Consider the following 21435-nt stretch of genomic DNA (forward strand, 5'->3'; position numbering starts at 1 on the left):
AGTTCTTCTAACCCTGAAAATCATCCATGACTTTTGTTTTTTTAAGAAATGTGAACTTTTGAAAAAAAGCATCCCCTTCTAATAATTAATTTCAGTTTTATGAAACTTAAATGTGTAGCAGAAAAACATGATGGCTTCTACGGCTTGCGAGGATTCTGATGGATTTTACGACACCCCTTGTGGCAGTAAAGGCGAATGTCAACTTGGGAGGCAAACAGCCTTGAGAGTGTGACCCAGTGACCTTTTCATACAGGACTTCTTCGAATGCTGCCCTTGACACTAAAGTCAAGTGGGTTTTGCATAGAGAAAAAACCCATCTTTGCTAGTTTTGTAATATAATTTGTGACTGTGTATTATAGTATATAATTTTTATAGTACTGGACTGCATATCATCTTTATGCAACTTTACCATGTCTTTCACATCACTTCTAGTAGTACACAATATATGGGAGTAATTAAATCAATGTTGAGCTTCTCAATCCTCAAATAAATACAATTCAAATGCCAATTCCCCCCTCAAATGTGCTAAAAGTTTATTAGAAAGACTTAGACATTACAAGAATGTTTTATTTCTTCATTTAAATTCAGCACAATACTTTTTAAAAATGGTGAGGATGCAGGCGCAGAGTGCGGATTCAATGTCCTATGATAAAAACAAGTTATACCGAAATAAACATCTAAATGTCTTGTAATATTTCCATAGTTATTTAAGAACCATTAATTTCATTATTGACAGTGAGAAACAGGTGACAACAGAAATTGATGACATGAAATGAAGAAATTGGAAAATTTGTGCACAGCTTCAAACAAGGCATTTCTGTGCATTATTAGCCATATTGTTACATTGTTCCTGATTGAACAGTCATGTGGCAAAGACTAGTTGCAATGGAGTGCAAAACCCCTGAGGTTTTCATGGTGACATATCCATTTACCCTTGTGGACAAAACAACAAAACATTCCGCTTTCATCAGGTTGGAGTGGATATCTTTTCAGTATTGGCAGCAAAGGGCAACCAACCCTTCAGATGCAACAGACGAAAGCAGAACGGGGAGCTCATACCACCTTATTTCTTGCCTTGCTTGGTGACCATGTTCCGTGGGGGTGTGACTGGACGGCTGCCATTTGGCTTCTTCTTCTCGGCTGGCTTCAAAATCTACAAGTGGAATGAATACAGGTAATCCAACTAAGATTATGTTTTGCCCACTGCAATAGTCTACACATTGTACAGTTTCACATAATGACAAGACTGGTCATAACTTTAAAAGGACATTTCTAAATTTTATATAATCTCCAGCACCACCGCAACATCAACATGTGAAAACGGTGCATTTCTGTTTTGTAGTAAAAAAGATAGGAAGATAAATGTTTCCAGTGACATCAACCAATAAGGAGGCAATGACTACACATAATTGGTTAAAATCACATGATACACATCGATGTCGTCACTGGAAACATCTTCCTTTATCTTTTACTACAAAACATAGAAACGTGCCATTTTCACATATGTCGATGTGGTGCTGGAGATGAATATGAAGATGAAATATTTTGAAATCTCCCTTTAACATGTCCATACACTACAGTAGTAATACAATCACTGACACAATTACATGCCTGTGATAAGATGGAGCACATTCATGATTGAAATATCCCTCACCTGAAACGAGCACATGAGAGTCTCATCCACACTCATCATGGCACCAGCATTGTCAAACTCCCCGCAGTAGTTCGGTGCTGAGAATAAAGTCACAAGCTGTCGCTTTGCAAAGAACTCATAGCCGTCCTCAACAACCTGCCGGAAAAGAGAGCATTGATTACAGTTCGGTTGAAATAAAAACAAATTCCACACCAGACTATCAGTACTAGGGCTGACCCCATTTAGTCGACTGGTCGATTGTTTGGTCAATAGGCTGTTGGTCGACCAAGATGTTTTTTTTAGTCGAGCAGTGGCAAATATATATAGTTTTTATGGCACACAAGACACCTGTCTGATTCAGGCCTGTCTGAGTGGACTAATCAATTGGAGGCCACGGGGATGGCACACCAGTAGTACATTTACTGTTCTGCGAAGGCCAGCAGCAGCGGGTCAGGAACAGGTTTTTTTCTTCTGGTTAGGCTATATTGATCTCTGGCTCCCTCTTTAGTTATTTGTCTTAATTTTTTTTAAATCAGTCTTTAAAGCATCAGATAAGCTCAGTAGCCTACATATAGTTGATTTTATTAAAACAGGGTGTGTCTATATGGAAAAATCAGTTTTAAAATTTAGACCAATTGATTGGTCAAAAGAACATACGACCAAGATTTTTTAATATTTTTTTTGTCGGAGACAGCCCTAATCAGCACTGATCGGAACACGACTGAATTTACAGGTAACTTCCAAAATAATATTAACACTTGAGTAAATGAGGGATACAAAGTATATTTAAAGCAGGTGTGGTTCCTGAGTTAGGATTCTCCGGTACTTTTGTGTACTTTTTAGCCAGTAGTTCTGAAAATAGTGCTCACGAGCCAAAAGTGGTCCCTGAAAATCGCGAACTGCGTCACATATGTGCAGATTATGTGAACCACATCACTTCTCTCTTGGCCTGCAGTTTGTGCATCTTGCTAGCTGTCACTCAAATGGCGAGGGGCTGAAGCTTATTGGCTGGAACTCTAATTGCTACTTGGCTGGCCCATGTGGGGGAAAATGTAGGGCAAATAGCACCGCACAGTGTCCAGTAAAGAGTTGCTTTCAAACTAGGGATTTCGTGGCTAATTGAGGTAAAACAGTAATTCTACTCATTGATTATAAATGGCACACTGACACATCAGCACAAAGCGTGAGGCTTAAAAAATACCTACTAGTCGCCAAAGTTCCGGAGCATGTCTTTAAGCAATTAACATCCCATCATGCTTAGGGTCATGTATAAAAATGCTGGGCAGGCTATTATTTTGGTTACCATGGCTATGCCTCCATCCACAGGGTACGAGTGGTCACTGAATGGTTTGATGAGCATGAAAACCATATGCCATGGCGGTCTCAGTCACCAGATCTCAACCAATTGAACATTCTGGAGCGGCGCCTGAGACAGCACTTTCCACCACCATCCACAAAACACCAAATTATGGAATTTCTTATGGAAGAATGATGTCGCATTCCTCCAATAGAGTTACAGAATCTATGCCAAGGTGCATTGAAGCTGTTCTGGCTCGTGGTGGCCCAACGCCCAATTAAGACACTTCATGTTGCCGTTTTATTTATTTTTTTGCAGTTACCCGTTTGTAGACAACATACCTGATGGGCGCGACAGATCAGATCCAAGTCATGTTTGTGGAGGAACTTTGCCACCACTTCTGATCCAAAGGTGAATGAGACGCCCCTGTCGTTCTCTCCCCAGCCAAGGACATCCTTGTCTGGATCAGACCAGAGCAGGTCACACAGGAGGCCCTGGTCAGGGACGTCGGTGGGCCGCATGACACGCCGGATCTGCTCCATGGACTGGAGGTCGGGTGACAACCCTGAGAGACACGGAAGAAGATTAATACAGATGAACAACCGGAATGAGGTCAATTCCAATCAGAACTTGTGTCAAAATTCCAAGGACAGGAAGAACAATTGGAATAAAAGCAAATAACATTCCTCAATATCATAAGCGATGTCTTAGAGCAGTGGTCACCAACCGTCAAGGAATTCCTAGACGATCACCAAATCAATCAAATGTATTTATAAAGCCCTTTTTACATCAGCCGATGTCACAAAGTGCTGTACAGAAACCCAGCCTAAAACCCCAAACAGCAAGCAATGCAGGTGTAGAAGCATTTCTGTAGAAAACAATAAAGCCTTGTACTTCTATTTATTGTTTATGTCTTGCGCTGTTGGTGCTAGGTGCACTTAATTGTCTTCATTTTTTAGGACAACTAAAACGCAACATACCTCCATGGCAACAGAAGATCTTCTCATCAACAATGGCAGCGATAGGGAGGCAGTTAAAACAATCTGTAAATGTTTTCCAGAGCTTGATGTTGTACCTTCTTTTACCTAGAATAATAATAATACCACGTTAGGATGATCATAAGCTAGGCAATGTATATGACAGGAATTTATAACAAAATGCAATCTATGTAGATACAAATGCCGTACTTTGTCAGAGTGCAGGACTATAATTATTTCAACAGCCCCACACATCACTCACACTCATCATAGAATCCATATATTCTGTTGATGGAGGCGCACTCATGGTTTCCCCTCAGCAGGAAGAAGTTCTCCGGGTATTTGATTTTGTAGGCCAGAAGCAGACAGATGGTCTCCAGAGACTGCTTCCCTCTGTCCACATAGTCTCCCAGAAATAGGTAGTTGCTCTCAGGAGGGAAGCCCCCATACTCAAACAGCCTCAATAAGTCGTAATATTGCCCATGGATGTCACCTGCAGAAAACAAACAACAAGATGTAGCTATAGTACACACCCCTCATTGGGTCTAAGGGGATAGAAGACACATCGTTTAACACTTATTTTCACCAAATAGCGATGGTTACTCACCACAGACTTTGAGGGGGGCTTCAAGCTCCAGAAGGATAGGTTGGCTGAGAAAGATCTCCCTGGACTTGAGGCACAATCCTCGGATCTCATTCTCCTGCAGCTGCACATTCTTACCAGGTTTTGCTCCTCTGACTATAAAAAAAATTACATTCAGATTAATCTACAAGCAAATATATCTACCTAATTTGCCGTCATGCTCATTGCCACCATATCTTGTTAATGTCTTCTGGATAGGGGAGTGAGTGCTGACCATCATATCAGATTACTCATGTTATTGACTTCATCTTTCACTGACTGGGCAGATAGCTGGGACAATGCAATGGACCATGTAGCTAAAGTAACGTTAGGTAACTAGCTAATTTGACTGAACATTTTGAAATGTGACGACCGGGACAAACTAATTTGTTTAGCTGGTTAACTAGCCGCCTAAACTCAGTGGTGTAGTGGAGGGTATATGCAGGTACAGACCTTATACCCACTTTTATTGTGGGCATTGAGTATACTCAGTTCTTAATCCCCACCATGCGTATCAAAGTAGTGGAGGTATACGCTGTATCAATTAATAAGAGTGATGAACAGATCAGAATGTTTAGCTTAAAATGTTGATAAACTATCATTTTTCTATTTATTCATTTACATTTTTCTCCCCAATTTATCAAATTGGTAGTTACGATCTTTTCTCACCACTACAACTCCCCAACAGGCTCGGGAAAGGCGAAGGTCGAGACATGCGTCCTCTGACACATGACCCGCCAAGCCGCTTCTTAACACACTGCTTACTTAACACGGAAGCCAGCCGCAACAATGTGTCAGGGAAACACCGTTCGACTGACGACGAAGTCAGCTTGCAGGCAACCAGCCCGCCACAAGGCATCGCTAGAGAATGATGAGCCAAGGAAAGCCGCCCGGCCAAACCCTTCCTTAACCTGGACGGTGCTGGGCCAATTGTGTTCCGCCCTATGGGGCTCACGTTCACAGCCGGATCGAACCCCAGGCTGTAGTGGTGCCTCAACACTGCGATGCAGTGCCTCAGACCACAGCGCCACTTGGGAGAGAAACTTTTATTTCTACACATTAAATCGCAGCAATGTGCACACGAAGGTAGGCCTATGAGCAAATGTTCCAAAACGCAATTTGTGGGAAAACATTCTAAAATGCGAGCGGTTAATGGAGAGATTTTGAAAGAGGGGACCTCTAAAGAAGCAACATCTATCATGTGTTGCTAATATGACTACGATAATGCCTTTGGCCGCTAGACGACAATGCCTTTGGCCGCTAGACGACAATGCCTTTGGCTGCTAGACGAACTTTATTTTACAAATAAAGTTAATTTGTAAAACAATAGAACAGGAGAGCACACGAGGAAGTCTTTATAAAATAATTGCCTCCACGTTTCCATGGTAGGACTTTGGCTATAGGCTAATTTGAAGCAAGGCATGCCTCATAAAATGAAGTAAAATGGCCAGGTTTCAAACAATTAAGGAGCAGGAAAAGTATAGGGATGCTTTCCCTTCTCAATTAAATGTTAACTAGCTACAATGTAGCCTATGCCTATCTGGCAGAATTATATCATGATTATTTGCATCTATCCAGTGGCCATTTGTTTTGCAAACACTGCGTACCAAACAGTGCTAGGTGCCTGCACAGTTGAATTAAAGAGCAATCTTAGATGTTTCCCAGACCTCAAAAGTAATCTCCTGATGAGGTTTACAGCATTGTTGTTGACTTACATCCAATTTTGTTGTTCTACTATTAAAAAAGTGAGATCGAAAACCTGAAAAAATTATATCTGACTATTGACAGACTAATTTATTAATTTCAACAGTTGGCCTACTATTAGCACACTTGCACAATACAGCTTGGGTTGGTCTGACTAATTCTAGGTCATGTACAGTTGAAGTCGGAAGTTTACATACTTAGGTTGGAGTCAATAAAACTCTGTTTTTTCAACCACTCCACAAATGTCTTGTTAACAAACTATAGTTTTGGCAAGTCGGTTAGGACATCTACTTTGTGCATGACAAGTAATTTTTCCAACAATTGTTTACAGACAGATTATTTCACTTATAACTCACTGTATCACAATTCCAGTGGTTCAGAAGTTTACATACACTAAGCTGACTGTGCCTTTAAACAGCTTGGAAAATTCCAGAAAATGGCTTTAGAAGCTTCTGATAGGCTAATTGACATAATTTGAGTCAATTGGAGGTGTACCTGTGGATGTATTTCAAGGCCTACCTTCAAACTCAGTGCTTCTTTGCTTGACATCATGGGAAAATCAAAAGAAATCAGCCAACACCTCAGAAAAAACATTGTAGACCTCCACAAGTCTGGTTCATCCTTGGGAGCAATTTCCAAATGCCTGAAGGTACCACGTTCATCTGTACAAACAATAGTATGTAAGTATAAACACCATGGCCATGCCGCTCAGGAAGGAGACGCGTTCTGTCTCCTAGAGATGAACGTACTTTGGTGCGAAAAGTGCAAATCAATCCCAGAACAACAGCAAAGGACATTGTGAAGATGCTGGGGGAAACGGGTACAAAAGTATCTATATCCACAGTAAAACAAGTCCTATATCGAAATAACATGAAAGGTCGCTCAGCAAGGAAGAAGCCACTTCTCCAAAACCGCAATAAAAAAGCCAGACTACGGTTTGCAACTGCACACGGAGACAAAGATCGTACTTTTTGGAGAAATGTCCCCTGGTCTGATGAAACAAAAATACAACTGTTTGGCCATAATGACCATCGTTATGTTTGGAGGAAAACAGAGGATGCTTGCAAGCTGAAGAACACCATCCCAACCGTGAAGCACAGGGGTGACAGCATCATGTTGTGGGGGTGCTTTGCTGCAGGAGGGACTGGTGCACCTCACAAAATAGATTGCATCATGAGGGAGGAAAATGATGTGGATATATTGAAGCAACATCCCAAGACATCAGTCAGGAAGTTAAAACTTGGTCGCAAATGGGTCTTCCAAATGGACAATGACCCCAAGCATACTTCCAAAGTTGTGGCAAAATGGCTTAAGGACCACAAAGTCAAGGTAATGAGTGGCCATCACAAAGCCCTGACATCAATCCCATAGAAAATGTGTGGGCAGAACTGAAAGTGTGGGCAGAACTGAAAGTGTGTGCGAGCAAGGAGGCCTACAAACCTGACTCGGTTACACCAGCTCTGTCAGGAGGAATGGGACAAAATTCACCCAACTTATTGTGGGAAGCTTGTGGAAGGCTACCTGAAGCGTTTGACCCAAGTTAAACAATGTAAAGGCAATGCTACCAAATACTAATGGAGTGTATGTGAACTTCTGACCCACTGGGAATGTGAAATCACTCTCTACTATTATTCTGACATTTCACGTTCTTAAAATAAAGTGGTGATCCTAACTGACCTAAGACAATACATTTGTACTTGGATTAAATGTCAGGAATTGTGAAACTGAGTTTAAATGTATTTAGTTAAGATGTATGTAAACTTCCGACTTCAACTGTAGGTAGTGTTCACTGTCCGAATTTTTCCACACCTTTCCTCTACTGGGCGGGTCATTTGGGACATGTTTGGCAAAATGTGAGTATACCCACTTCTCCAGGCACCCCTACACCACTGACTAAACGATTTACGATGGACATTGTCCTGTGTAAATGCGGGCTATTTGGGTGCTGAAATCCGTCGTTTTTGTAGACTAGTCAGCCGATATTGGGCGCTAGATCTGCACAATCATTTAGAATTGATGTGCCCAGCCGGTAATAAATACACTTATGTCCCCCGTGGACCGGCTCGTACAAAGGCATATTTCCGTCCTTAACTAGCTTTAAATTGCTGGGCGTCGGAAAAGAAACTGGACATGTGTGTGTATAGTCTTAATAAAACGTATGCCTTTGACTTTGCAGCCTGAATGGAGGATGCTTTTGTACGAGATGGTCTAGGGGGAACATGAGTGCATTACCGGCTGAGCACATCAAAACAGTAGTGCATATCTAGCGCCTACTATCGGCTGCCACGGTATAGCAAAAGAGAGAGAAAAAATGTAATTTTATGTGACATCGGAACTCCAGTCAGCCCATACTAGTCGCCGATCAAATCTATCGTAAATCGTTGAGTTTAGACGGCTAGCAGGTTAACTAGTTTCACGTTAAAATTAGCTAACTACTATGGCAACAACATCATGCACTAACTACTGGTTAACTACTAGCTAACGTTAGCTAAAATATACAGAGCCTACATGCGACATCAACAGCTAACGACGTTAGCTAGCTAAAACTAGCCTACAGTCATCTCTCTAACAAAGTGAACAGATAATATTACTGCAGCAATAACGTTACATTGGTGTAGACTCCTTACCTTCTAAAAGACGCTGGATGATACTGTCTATATTGAGTTTATCAACATCGGCCATGGCGACGCAGAAAAAAAGGCCTGAGTGAGCAGTGCAAAGTGCAAATCTAGTGCTGGTTACTAGCTAAGTAACGTTAGTTAGCTACGATTAATTCGCTTCGCGAAATTACTGGTTCCGAAAACAAAAACGTGTAGAAATTATACCCTGTTACTGGTTCTTACAACGTTATATTATACCTTACCACCTACTTCAACATCTTTGTTTTGAACAAATTTCCAAAAACAACACCTAATATTAACCGTATATCGGGACAAAATCCACGTTAGCCGTTAGCAATGCCCTCTGATTCTTCTTTTTCTTCTATGAGGTTTAATGGCGATTGGTATCCAATAAATGTTGCATTACCGCCACCTACTAGACTGGAGTATGACTCCCATGTACTTTGTTAAAAATATAATAAATACCCTACCATTTAACCTTACACTAACTAAAAACCCACCACCCACTATTTGAATATATCTAGTCCTACCTCAGGCCAACAGCCTGAAAGAACTGGACACCCTGTAACTCTTCTGACGTCAAGTCTCGTACACCCAAATACCTCTCTGCAGTTTCCACCACAACCTACATTTTCTGCGACATCCCTTCAGTACAGTTGAAAACCAATGCTATAAACGCAACAAAAAAAAATCTAATTTTACCGAAGCATATCACTTCCTCTGATTCTACTTCTTATTTACATTTGTATTGGCGGTGCACACATCGTCACCTACTGTATCTGTTTTTCCGCCTACTGTTGTGGGTTGTGAATTCATTACACACATTATTATTACATTATTCCACTTTTTTGGTGACACAAAAAGGGAATGGAAGGAAAGAAAAATTGCCCTACCAACTAACCCTACACCCATTAAAACCTCACCACTATTCCACTACTTGGCCTCTGATCCTGCACCAGGCCTATCTTTCAACACACCTTGTAACGCCTCAGAAGTAAAATCTCGTACACCCAAGTACTTCTCTGCAGCGGCCACCACAACATCTATTTTGTGTGATTTACATTCCATTTCTGCTGTACAGATAACCATGGCTATGAATGCTAAGAAGCCAATCTTACTGAAGCACATGTTATTCCTATCACACATGGAACCTCTTAGGATCCTCGCCCTGGATTCATCTTCCTCTACAACCCTCATCACTGCCTCAGCATAGACACCTTCTGTGCTACTCTGACCATGGCAATCTTGACCTGCCCTCCTCTCACCAGAACTTCTGATCTCCAGCAACATGGGTACCCCTATACAGTTAACAGACAGCTCTTTTCACTGATACTACACATTCTGTTGACTCATGCCCTCCTGCACACATCTAGGAATCTCCCTCCTACACTCTGCTGCAACATGACCATAAGCTTAGCACCTAAAACACCGTAATGGGTTCGGGACAAAACCTCTCACGAGATAACTGACACAGCTTGACTTGACTTTGTCCGATAAAGACTCAGCATTAAAACTCAACAGGACAGACAGTGTCTTCTCTGTTTCACCACGCTCTTCACCAGGTCTGCGACGCACCGCACGGTGGGTGTCACAGACACCGGGAATCTTCTATTTCAGTTGATCCTCCTCAACACTTAACACCTCTCCGCTTTTCACTCCATTCAACGGTGCCCTGCTCCGGAGAGCAAAGCAAGTCTCAGGTCTTGTCCCGAGGCATGTGGTGCGTAGCGCCCGACCCCTTTGAACGAAAGACATACAAAAAAAATCCTCACAAGTCCACCTCGAGTTACTTTCACCGATTCAACAGTCCTAAAACTCTTCTCCACCCATCCTGACACCACATATGGATCAGCCAGAAAGCAAGGATCCATTCTCTCCAAAAATCTCACTTCCACTGGACCAGAATCATCTTCATCGGGACGAGGCTGGACCTCAGCAGTCTTCAGTGCACCTGACACCACATGTAATTTTTATATATATATATATTTTACATTTAACCAGGCAAGTCAGTTAAGAACAAATTCTTATTTACAATGATGGCCTACAACGGCCAAACCCAGACGACGCTGGGCCAATTGTGCGCCGCCCTATGGGACTCCCAATTATGACCGGATGTGATACAGCCTGGATTTGAACCAGGGACTCTAGTGACGTCGCTTACACTAAGATGCAGTGCCTTCATGCACCCAGGTTCAATTTCTGAGCTACCGGAGTACGTCTTTTTCTTTTTGTAGGCCTACTTGATGCCAATCTTCCTCACCACACCGCTTCCCTCTACGCTCAGCTCCTTTCCATCTTCCTTGCTGTCCATTTCCACATCTCCACCCTCTTTCCACTAATTCATCCGCTGTAGTAGCAAACTGTTAAAATGGTCTTGTATCTTGAATTTGCCGCCATGTCACTTCGCTCAAAAAAACTCTACCATCCGCTATTACTCCTCGCGGCCCTAACCTACTCCACTTTGCTACTTCAAAGGAGTCTGCCAGCCAACCTTCTGGGTGGATTTGATGGCTGCTGCCATCTACTGTACTGGCCTGGAATATATCTAACCTAGCTAGGTGGGCCTCCCTGTGGCATCTGTGCCTTTCTGCTGCCATAGTGCCAGCCTCTTCCCCAAGTCTTTCAGCCTCCAGTAGAACTTGACTCAATTCATATTTTATTACTGGGATTTTCCTCTTCCCCAGAAAAGCTGACTGTTTTATCTATTACCCAAGCTTAGTTTCATGATGGGGGAGCAGGAATTTCATGCAACAATACCAATAGGAATTTCTGATACCTCATCAATTGTAATTGACAATTTGTTTTTTTTAATCAATATTTTTATTAATTGGTTTTGAAGGTTTACTGGTCCACATCTTTGTTCACAGGACAAACATTAAAGTTGAATTTGTGAACCAGATGATAATAATAATAATAATAATAATAATAATAAATTACATTAGTAAAGTGCTTTTCATTTTACAAGAACAATCTCAAAGTGCATAAAATAAAAGATAATATCGATATTTAAAAAAAAAAAATTTAAGCAAAAATATAACCACATCGTAAAAGCAACAATCAAAGTCTAGGAGGAAGAGGAGGCCAGCCGATAAAGATGAGTCTTACTGTCAATCCTGCTTTAAAAGACCTAACAGTCTGAACAGCCATGAGATTGTCAGGAAGGGAGTTCCAAAGGCATGGTGCACGGTCCCCCATTGTTCTGAGCCTGGTCCTGGGTGCATGAAGCAATTTGGCGTGGCTTGACTGTAGGGTGCGTGGAGGTTCATAGTGGGAGTGTTGATCTGACAGGTCGGCAGGTCCGATACCATTTAGGGATTTGTGGACCAGGAGGAGAATTTTAAAGTCAATTCTTTGAGGGACAGGTAGCCAGTGAACATCAATAGAGAAAAGGTTACACTAAATTGGACACTTCTCATTAAATGTGAGCATAATGTCCTTATTTTGCCCTGAAAACACACTTGCCTGCAATGTTTCTGTTTCACCATACTCCAGAACAGAATAACAGAAGACTCAAGCTACTGCGGCTCAGTGCTTTTACATGGATGTTTTTGTCATTCTCTGTAAGCTTGTTGGTTGCCTTCACCCTTCTCTGTTGTCCAAGTCGTCTCATCTCTTTGGGTTATTAAGAGTGGATGGCCCAAATTGTGACTGTTGATTAACATGCTTTATACTGTGGCAATGGATACAACCGCCTTGGTTTGAAAACCATTTACCCCTGTTGTCCAGTAGGCAGTGCTAGCAGCTCATCTTTCAATGTGTCAAACCAAATTGATCTTGGTCTTTGAAAAGGAGCCACTGATACAGTACATTTTTTCTGGTTTGTCTTCAGTTTGATCATCTCTTCTACTCGACCTACTGCATTTGAAACCCATGTAATAGAAGTGGACATCATCTGTATCTATTCCTGTACCTGTCAATATTGGTTGGTCATCATAGAACAGCCAAAAACATGATCAAATAGCATATGTGAGCTTACTCGCTCAGGTGATTGATCGTTAGGCTTGAGAATTAAATCTGTAAGCGCCGCATTGTTCAGTCAACCTTGGATGACAACTTATTTACATAAAACACACAGCCCAGTGGGATTATTGTGGCAACAACCCTGGCATCAAATTGTCTTCCATATCAACTCTGATTTGAATGTTAAGTTTCCAGATAAATCACAGCTAACTAAGATGTTATTATTTTCATATGAGGCTTGCATCTCATTGCCACCCTCGAGCCACCAATAAAACGCAATAATACTGAAACTTTTAATAAACTTCCTTCAGAATTCCCCCTAGGTGTTTTCTGTCTGGCATGAGTATATGACATTTCTCCCTTATATATGGTTCAGATTGTAATAAACTACAAGTTGCTAAAGTATGACAGTATGTGCATATTATTTCCCTTCACAGTCATTTTATAAGGCATGTATGATGTACATCAACTGCATTATGATGTATATCACAGTGGCCTGAGTTAATGGCTTCTGCCTATATTTGTGATTTCACATGACTCCAAGTGATCATGTATGTATGTATTGTTTTGAGGGGTGGGGGTGTGCAGACAACACCAAAACTGGTCTTGTTCAAACCCAGTTTTTCTCTGAATATGGTATGGTTTTAATGGTGGAGGGAAATTATTTGTTTGAAGTACAGAGTTGGTATAAGAACCACGACCATCATCAACACTACATAATATTGAATGCTAGTCTATGGTGTACAGAGAGTCATGTAAGATGGAAATAAATAAATTACTGTATGTTATTAAGTATGTCTGCAGCCTCACTGGGCTTACAAACCCCTTCATGTAACCAGAGGCAGGTCTTCCAGTGATGTCACCATGGAATTTATATGTGAAATAAAACTGTGCTTCAAAGATGATGAGCATGAATGCCTGCATGGTATATCACTTTCCTATTCGTTGTACTTGTGTCTAGCTGTGTTCTTCAAAAGTAGGCTACCACTGAAGAACAGTATGTTAATACACACTTTTGTAACCCCTCAGATACCATAGGCTATACATACTCTTTTAACACCTTAATTCATAATTTAATCAAAATTCAGACCCTAATCCAGTAATTGACTTTATAAGCACGTTCACCTTTTAAACCCTAAGGGCACTTTTTAGAGCATTTGTGTCAATTTGTCAATAACATCAATCATATGCTTTTTTTTAGGTAGGGTACGAAGTGCTTCCCATAAAGTGCATTCGGAAAGTATTCATACCCCTTGACTCTTTCCACATTTTGTTACGTTACAGCCTTATTCTAAAATGTATTAAATAGTTTTTCCCCCTCATCAATCTACACACAATAGTCCATAATGACAAAGCAAAAATAGTTTTTTTGAATTTTTTGCAAATGTATTAAAATACTGAAATATCACATTTACATAAGTATTCAGACCCTTTACTCAGTACTTTGTTGAAGCACCTTTGGCAGCAATTACAGCCTTGAGTCGTCTTGGGTATGAAGCTACAAGCTTGGCACACCTGTAATTGGGGAGTGTCTCCCATTCTTCTCTGCAGATCCTCTCAAGCTCTGTCAGGTTGGATGATGAGTGTCATGGCACAGCTATTTTCAGGTCTCTCCAGAGATGTTTGATCGGGTTCAATGGCTGGGCCACTCAAGGACATTCAGAGATTTGTCCTGAAGCCACTCCTGCGTTGTCTTGGCTGTGTGCTTAGGGTCGTTGTCCTGTTGGAAGGTGAACCTTCGCCCCAGTCTGAGGTCCTGAGCGCTCTGGAGCAGGTTTTCATCAAGGATCTCTGTACTTTGCTCTGTTCATCTTTCCCTCTATCCTGACAAGTCTCCCAGTCCCTGCAGCTGAAAAACATCCCTACGGCATGATGCTAAATGTAAATGCTGCCACCACCATGCTTCACCTTAGGGATGGTGCCAGGTTTCCTCCAGACGTGATGCTTGGCATTCAGGCCAAAGAGTTTAATATTGGTTTCATCAGACCAGAGAATCTTGTTTCTCATGGTCTGTCTTTAGGTGCCTTTTGGCAATCTTCAAGCAGGCTGTCCTGTGCCTTTTACTGAGGAGGGGCTTCCGTCTACCATAAAGGCCTGATTGGTGGAGTGTTGCAGAGATGGTTGTCCTTCAGGAAGGTTCTCTCATCTCCACAGAGGAGAAGAGCTCTAGGAAGAGTCTTGGTGGTTCCAAATTTCTTCCATTTAAGAATGATGGAAGCCGCTGTGTTCTTGGGGACCTTCAATACTGCAGACATTTTTTGGTACCCTTCCCCAGATCTGTGCCTCGACAGAATCCTGTCTCGGAGCTCTACAGACAATTCCTTCGACCTCATGGCTTGGTTTTTGCTCTGACATGCACTGTCAACTATGGGACCTTATATAGACAGGTGTGTGCCTTTCCAAATCATGTCCAATCAATTGAATTTACCACAGGTGGACTCCAATCAAGTTGTAGAAACATCTCAAGGATGATGAATGAAAACAGGATGCACCTGAGCTCAATTTTGAGTCTCATAGCAAAGGGTCTGAATACTTATGTAAATAAGGTATTTCTGTTTTCATATTGTATACATTTGCAAACATTTCTAAAGACCTGTTTTCACTTTGTCATGATGGGGTATTGTGTGTAGATTGATGAGGAAAAACATGTATTTAATCAGTTTTAAAATAAGGCTGTAACATAACAAAATGTGGAAAAGTCAAGGGGTCTGAATACTTTACAAATGCACTCTATGCCTTTGTTTCTACCAGTATGTATAGCAGATAGATAGGCCTACTTGTATTTTGTCTATGCCTGCATTATAGGCCTACCCACTTTTTCTGAGACCCAGTTAACCCACCATACACCAGCCACTGTTCAGAGATCAAATATAGATCCAGTTGTTAGATTGATCCATTCATTTTCACATATGAATTCATATTAATAATAAAAAACATGTTTTGTATGGAAATGTGAAATATATATAATCGGTGACAGCAATAGGCCTATATGTAGGAATCATTTAGCAAAGTTTAGACAGTGGAAGGTTAGTTAATTAAAGTTATTATGAAGTTATTATTTCAAATTAGGCAAACTATTTAAGCAGTTTTGCAGTATTATTTCACATTTTGAAATGGTCATAATTTAACATGGTCACAGAGAAAACAATTTTGTATTAGTTCACCAGCGTAGGTGGATGCATTCGTAATGGTTACGATCTGCGCCGCTTGCTTCTGATGAGCAGAAATACAAATGCACTTCACAGGTTTAGATTTTTCAGTGCATAGCCTAGTCTACCCATTCACTGTTATTTGTAGCATAAACTAATGGAAGGAGAGGTGTAAACATACATAGAGGTAGAGTATGCTGTGTAGTCTACTAGTATTTAGGACTCATGATATGGACGCAACTGTTTTATTCATACTATTGCAGACGGATTTCCATAAACACAATATGCATAGGTCACATTGTTGTTCTCTTCCCCTTTTCCACACGGTTGTGGTCAACCCCTTACGTCAGTATTGATAACTTTGCCAAACCAAAATCAAGTGCAATTGTCCAGTTAATATCCGGGACTGCACAAATGCATGGATATTATTTTTTTTTAACACTCGGGGTCCACCGGGATATCACTGCTTTTTAACAAACATATTTGTGTTAGTTCAGTGGACGTTCATGTGTTCATTATTATTTCTGTTCAAGTAGAACGAGTAGCCTTATCGTAAACGTTGTTAGCGAGGGGAATCCAGCCCACATATTTATTGCAGCCGCTGAAAAAAATCTCTTCAATATCCCCAAGATGGCCGCCGATGTGGGATCGATGTTTCAATATTGGAAGAAATTTAATCTACGGCGGCTTCAGGTTAGTGTTATCCTTTACCCTTCTGGTTATATCTGTTCATATAACATTATGTACTTTAAAATTATGCGAAATGTGTAAACTGGACGAATGGAGAAAGAAATCGGCGGCGTTGCATTGATAGTTATTAGAAATTGATCCTCTTCTGCCTTTGTTCAGTTCAATCATTGATCAGCGATGGAGCACCGACCATAGAGTAGCACAGGCGCACTGTATAGCCTCCGCTCTGCGTTCACCGCTGGGATCAACACCACCGACTTAACCCTTATATTTTTATACGATTCTCTCTTTATAGTGCTCATCATGGTGTAGATAGAGAACGGAAACTTTTGATGCCCTCATGAATTTAGCTCCGAGGACGTAACTTTTTACCAGCTTAATGTTTTATTCTATTTGTACATGGTGGTCGTGCATTCTACTGCATCTCTTTAGCGACATTTGGTTGTACTTTATTTTCTATGTATGATAAAAATGTTGCCTTTCGTTTTTGATATAAATCAACTTTGTTTGCACAATTAGATTGAAAGTTTTTTTTTCTGTTCATCTGCTAAATAATCGTGATCGCTTATTCAAGCCATATAACCAGGCTAATGGATTGTCTGTTTATTTCTCTTTTAGACTATATCCCAATCAGAAAAGTAGAAGATAGGCTTAGTCTACCTATGTTATCATGTAGCCTATTTAGGCTATTGGTCATTCCGGTGGTGCGCGTTATAACATGCGTGTAAAATGATTATAGTGTGTCGACTATAGATGCAGGCTAAATGCAAAGCGTGTTCAATGATCAATAGTCAGACATCTGAATGATGTTTTTACAAAATAGACAGCCCATATTTTGACTTGGTTATCACAAAGTTGTCAATGATCCAGTCGGTTTTACAAACTTGTCCAGTAAATTGACAAATAGTTTCACAATATATTGCTGACTTCCTATATAGCATATGTTATATGATTTATAATGAACCCGTTTCAATAACATTTCGGTAACACTTGACATCACTAAAAAGCCACAGTGTTGACGATGTAATTCGCCTATCTGTGCGTCTCAGTACGAAATAAGGTTTTGCGTTTTCAGCCCCGTTCCCTTATCTCAAGCCGCATTGTGAGCACCAGGCTATTCGGCCAAGGACTGTGTAATTGTATTCCCCGCTAATGTTTGTAAATCAGGCTCGGCCAGCGCAAGGGCACTGTCTGCCGTATGATTGATGTTCTGTAACATGAGAAATGACAGGAGCATGGCAAGTCAGGTCCTGCGGAAAAGCCTACGGAGAAGAAATCAGAGCTGATTGTTATTCTGCCCCCCAATCGCTAGACTACTCATGTAGTCGGGGATCCAAAGGGCGAGTTGAGCTATGTTGTGTTACGTAGGGGTTCATTCACATCTTGCATGTTAGCCTACAAAATATAGCATGCGTTTACATCGTTCGTTTGCTGCAACCCTGTATTAGTGGCTAATTTTAGAATCAAATATCCAATGTAAGGACCGTTTTTCAGGTTTCAGCAGACTAATTAAATGAGAAAATTCAATTTTTTCCTACCTGAACGAGGTCTGAAAGCTTTTGTGCTAAGATTAGCTCAAAATAAAGTATTTCCAACCAAAAAGATGCAGATATCTACGACAACGTTGAGGAAGACCACTGATCTTCTGTGTAACATAGTAATTCTAACTTATGTTATTTTTACTACTACATTGGTATTGATTAGTGCATTGTTGGGTTTAGAGCTGGCAAAAAAGGCATTTCACTGTACTTGTGCACATTATCTTAACTTGAAAACGTAATGTTTATAATGCAAGGTTGAAAAGAAGAACATGTCTAACATGTCGTTTCTGAATAATATTACTCAATAGAAACATCTTGAAAATCCCAGTATTGATGTCAGTCATGTTGGAGTTTCTGTAGTGAAGAAAACACTTTAGAATCTATAGAAATGACTATAAAACATATATATTATTATATATATATATATATATATATATATATATATATATATATATATATATATATATATATATACTGAGTGTACAAAACATTAAGAACACCTTCCTAATATTGAGTTACAGTCACATTTTACAAGTGACATCAATAAGGGATCATATTTTTCACCTGGATTCACCTGGTCAGTCTATGTCATGGAAAGAGGTGGTGTCCTTCTACACTCAGTGTACATTGTAGCTCTATACCTACAGTCATTTATGAATTATTCTATTAATCAATTGTCACTGACAGAAATTATTTCACCATAACATTTAGGCTGCAATTTATATGTCTGTCCAGGGTCAAAATCATCTTATATTTTGTGCATTGCTAGTTTGATGACATGGTTTTCCATAATTGTCAAGGTCGTATTTGCATATTGACAATTTCAAATTCAATTCATTTGATAAAGGATACCAGTGGCAATCTATATCTGGAGATCACCACCAGCAAAGGATAATAACATGCTTATTAACTAAGTGAGACATAATTGAAGCTCAGGGGAGATCTTATAGTTTATTCTTGCTCTTTGGTATACCGATGCCATAGGAACAAAAACATGTCACATGGCATGTTACATTATCAGAGTACCTTCATTGTCGCTTCCTTTCAATTCACCATCCTGGTGTCTATTTTAAAGAACATTGCTATGAATCATCTATTCCAGATCAAAGTGTGACATGCCCCTCTGATCACAGACAGACTTTAATCCATCACCCTTTCAGTGCTATTATCAATATCAGCAAACAGGATTGTGAAATATACCATGTCTATGAACTAGATTTCTGTGGTAGAATAGTCTGAGATGAATGATTCATCCACAGCTTTGTAAAAACAGGACAGGGAAAGTGAGAGCATGGAAGTGGAGTGACCTTCGTTCTCGCTGGCCGCAAGTCACATGGACATTGCCGCGGTAATCATTCACACCAGCCAGATGGCATTTCCGTTGGCGACCATGGAAAAGGACGGGTCAGGAACTGTCCTGCCAGGCCCAAGCCAATTCTCAGCCAATAGAGAGAAAGCCCAGGAGATCATTCAGCCAGTAGGGAGCATTCTCAGACCCAAGGTGAGGTCCGACTACAAGAGGACACAGTTTACGAGAACTTATTACATTGTAATAACATTGTGCATTTTATTCGTATATAAAGTCACACATTAGCTCTCCAAAATAGAATTGAGGAAATATCATGTATTTAGAAGATTATTTCTTTAAAGTGATCAACTATCAATCAGGTACATTTTGAAGTGTAATGCAATGTGGTTTTTCAAAGTTTCAAGTAATCGTATCCAAATGTACTCACTAACTTTAGTTTAATATCATTACTGTGGTCCCAGTTTATATTCAATTCATTCGAGGATCCCTCTGTTGTCTTATAGTGATATAATTCTGTGCTAATTTTATATGGTTTATTAGCAATATGCTTTTTTGATGCCATTTTCCAGCCCCATGCATCTCCATACTCTTCTCTCCATCATTCTCTGAGGGGTTGAGTCTAGATCAGGAACAAAAGGCTGTGATTGTTCTACATTTAGCATGACTCAGGCACTCTCGTGTCAGCTCTAATCCACAGACAGAGACAACAGTATTGCCAAACAGTGAAATTGCTTTGCATCCTGTGAGCCTGGCTGCTTTCTCTGTACGCCGTTTGCTAGCAGCTCCCGCCCCCCTAAACCCAACCCTGCAATCTGAAACTGGCTGTGAAAACAGCTCTCTGTGTCTCTTTCATTCATGCTTTAGTACTTTGGTTTTTGTAACATTAGGCGCTACCATAATCTAATAATTTACCGGAAATGCCAGGTCTAGGGCACTATAGGGTTGAGAGGAGGGTTAGGATTTGTGTCCTGAGAAAACTGTGTCCAATGAGTGATCTATAAAGGAGGTGGAGGGGGGAATAGCTCCTGAGGCATCCATTGATAGCCTCAACAACAAACAGCATGGGCAACCCAGGGAGGCAGCATGGGTGGAGACAGAGCCCCCAGGGTATGCAATGAGAAAATGCACACAAAGACAGACACACTCTTGCACACACATACACGCACACCTGTGCGTATGCATCTGCACACTTTTTTTAATATATTTTTTATTTAACCTTTATTTACCTAGGGAAGTCGGTTAATAGCAAATTCTTATTTACAATGACGGCCTACCCCGGTCAAACCCGAACCCGGACGACGCTGGGCCAATTGTACGCCGCTCTATGGTACTCCCAATCACGGCCGGTTGTGATACAGCCTGGAATCGAACTAAGGTCTGTAGTGACACCTCTAGCACTGAGATGCAGTGCTTTAACCGCTGCGCCTCTCGGGAGACCCACTTACCTCCTCCATAGTGTACATATTAATCACGTAAGGACAGCCATACTCATGCACGCAAGGTAATGCAGATGTGCAGATTTTTATTGACTCACTCCCACATACAAACACATGCAGAGTCAGAGATGGATGCTAAGCTTTGAAGCTGACCTCAAATGCTGAACAAAATGTTACTAGAGTAAGGGGAAGAAATGTCCATCCCTTTAGAGCTGTCCCTCCAATCTCCTCTTTGACTGACCTCTCTCAAAAGGCCTCAGTGGATTAAGCATCGTTTTAAAAAGCAGTGGGACATAAGCTGCGCATCACCACCACAGGTCTGTGTTGCATCCCGTACCCTGCTACATAAACATTCTTCAAACATGCTTTCACACCTCCTCCTCATTGGGAGATATCAGAAGGTTAACGTCTGTCATGGTCTCGTTTACCATAAGCCCCTCTCTTATTCTTTGACAGTGAATACAAAGCAAATAAGAAAATAGATAGCTTTTACAAG

The 21435-nt window shown here is 40.8% G+C and overlaps 2 protein-coding genes across 3 annotated transcripts in view; one reads left to right on the forward strand and one right to left on the reverse strand.

Moving 5' to 3' along the window:
* Positions 1 to 508: 508 nt before the first annotated feature.
* Positions 509 to 9378, reverse strand: LOC106579953 (serine/threonine-protein phosphatase PP1-gamma catalytic subunit A). The gene is made up of 7 exons (XM_014160404.2): positions 8861 to 9378; positions 4515 to 4646; positions 4170 to 4400; positions 3911 to 4015; positions 3272 to 3495; positions 1655 to 1789; positions 509 to 1153 (listed from the first exon to the last, which is right to left on the reverse strand). The coding sequence occupies exons 1-7, from the start codon at positions 8913 to 8915 to the stop codon at positions 1064 to 1066; spliced, it is 972 nt and encodes a 323-aa protein (XP_014015879.1). The 5' UTR covers positions 8916 to 9378; the 3' UTR covers positions 509 to 1063.
* A 6945-nt stretch (positions 9379 to 16323) lies between these two features.
* Positions 16324 to 21435, forward strand: part of LOC106579952 (homeobox protein cut-like 2) — a 121937-nt gene continuing 116825 nt past the window's right edge. Inside the window, exon 1 of one of the 2 annotated variants that reach the window (XM_014160399.2) lies at positions 16324 to 16656. In XM_014160399.2, coding sequence (XP_014015874.1) covers positions 16594 to 16656 — 63 coding nt within the window. In that variant the 5' untranslated portion in view covers positions 16324 to 16593. The remainder of the gene's footprint in view (positions 16657 to 21435) is intronic. The other variant, XM_014160400.2, reaches the window with a different exon arrangement.

This window comes from Salmo salar, chromosome ssa20, assembly GCF_905237065.1.
Source record: "Salmo salar chromosome ssa20, Ssal_v3.1, whole genome shotgun sequence".
Classification (NCBI taxonomy): domain Eukaryota; kingdom Metazoa; phylum Chordata; class Actinopteri; order Salmoniformes; family Salmonidae; genus Salmo; species Salmo salar.

Bases quoted from the DNA above. Each gene is read 5' to 3' on its own strand.
- LOC106579953 (XM_014160404.2), bottom strand. From the start codon at position 8,915: ATGGCCGATGTTGATAAACTCAATATAGACAGTATCATCCAGCGTCTT. The intron at 4,401-4,514 runs GTGAGTAACCAT...TGTTTTCTGCAG, and splicing joins AGCCCCCCTCAAAGTCTGTG to GTGACATCCATGGGCAATAT. The intron at 1,790-3,271 runs GTATGTTGTCTA...CTTTTCCGGCAG, and splicing joins TGATCTGTCGCGCCCATCAG to GTTGTTGAGGACGGCTATGA.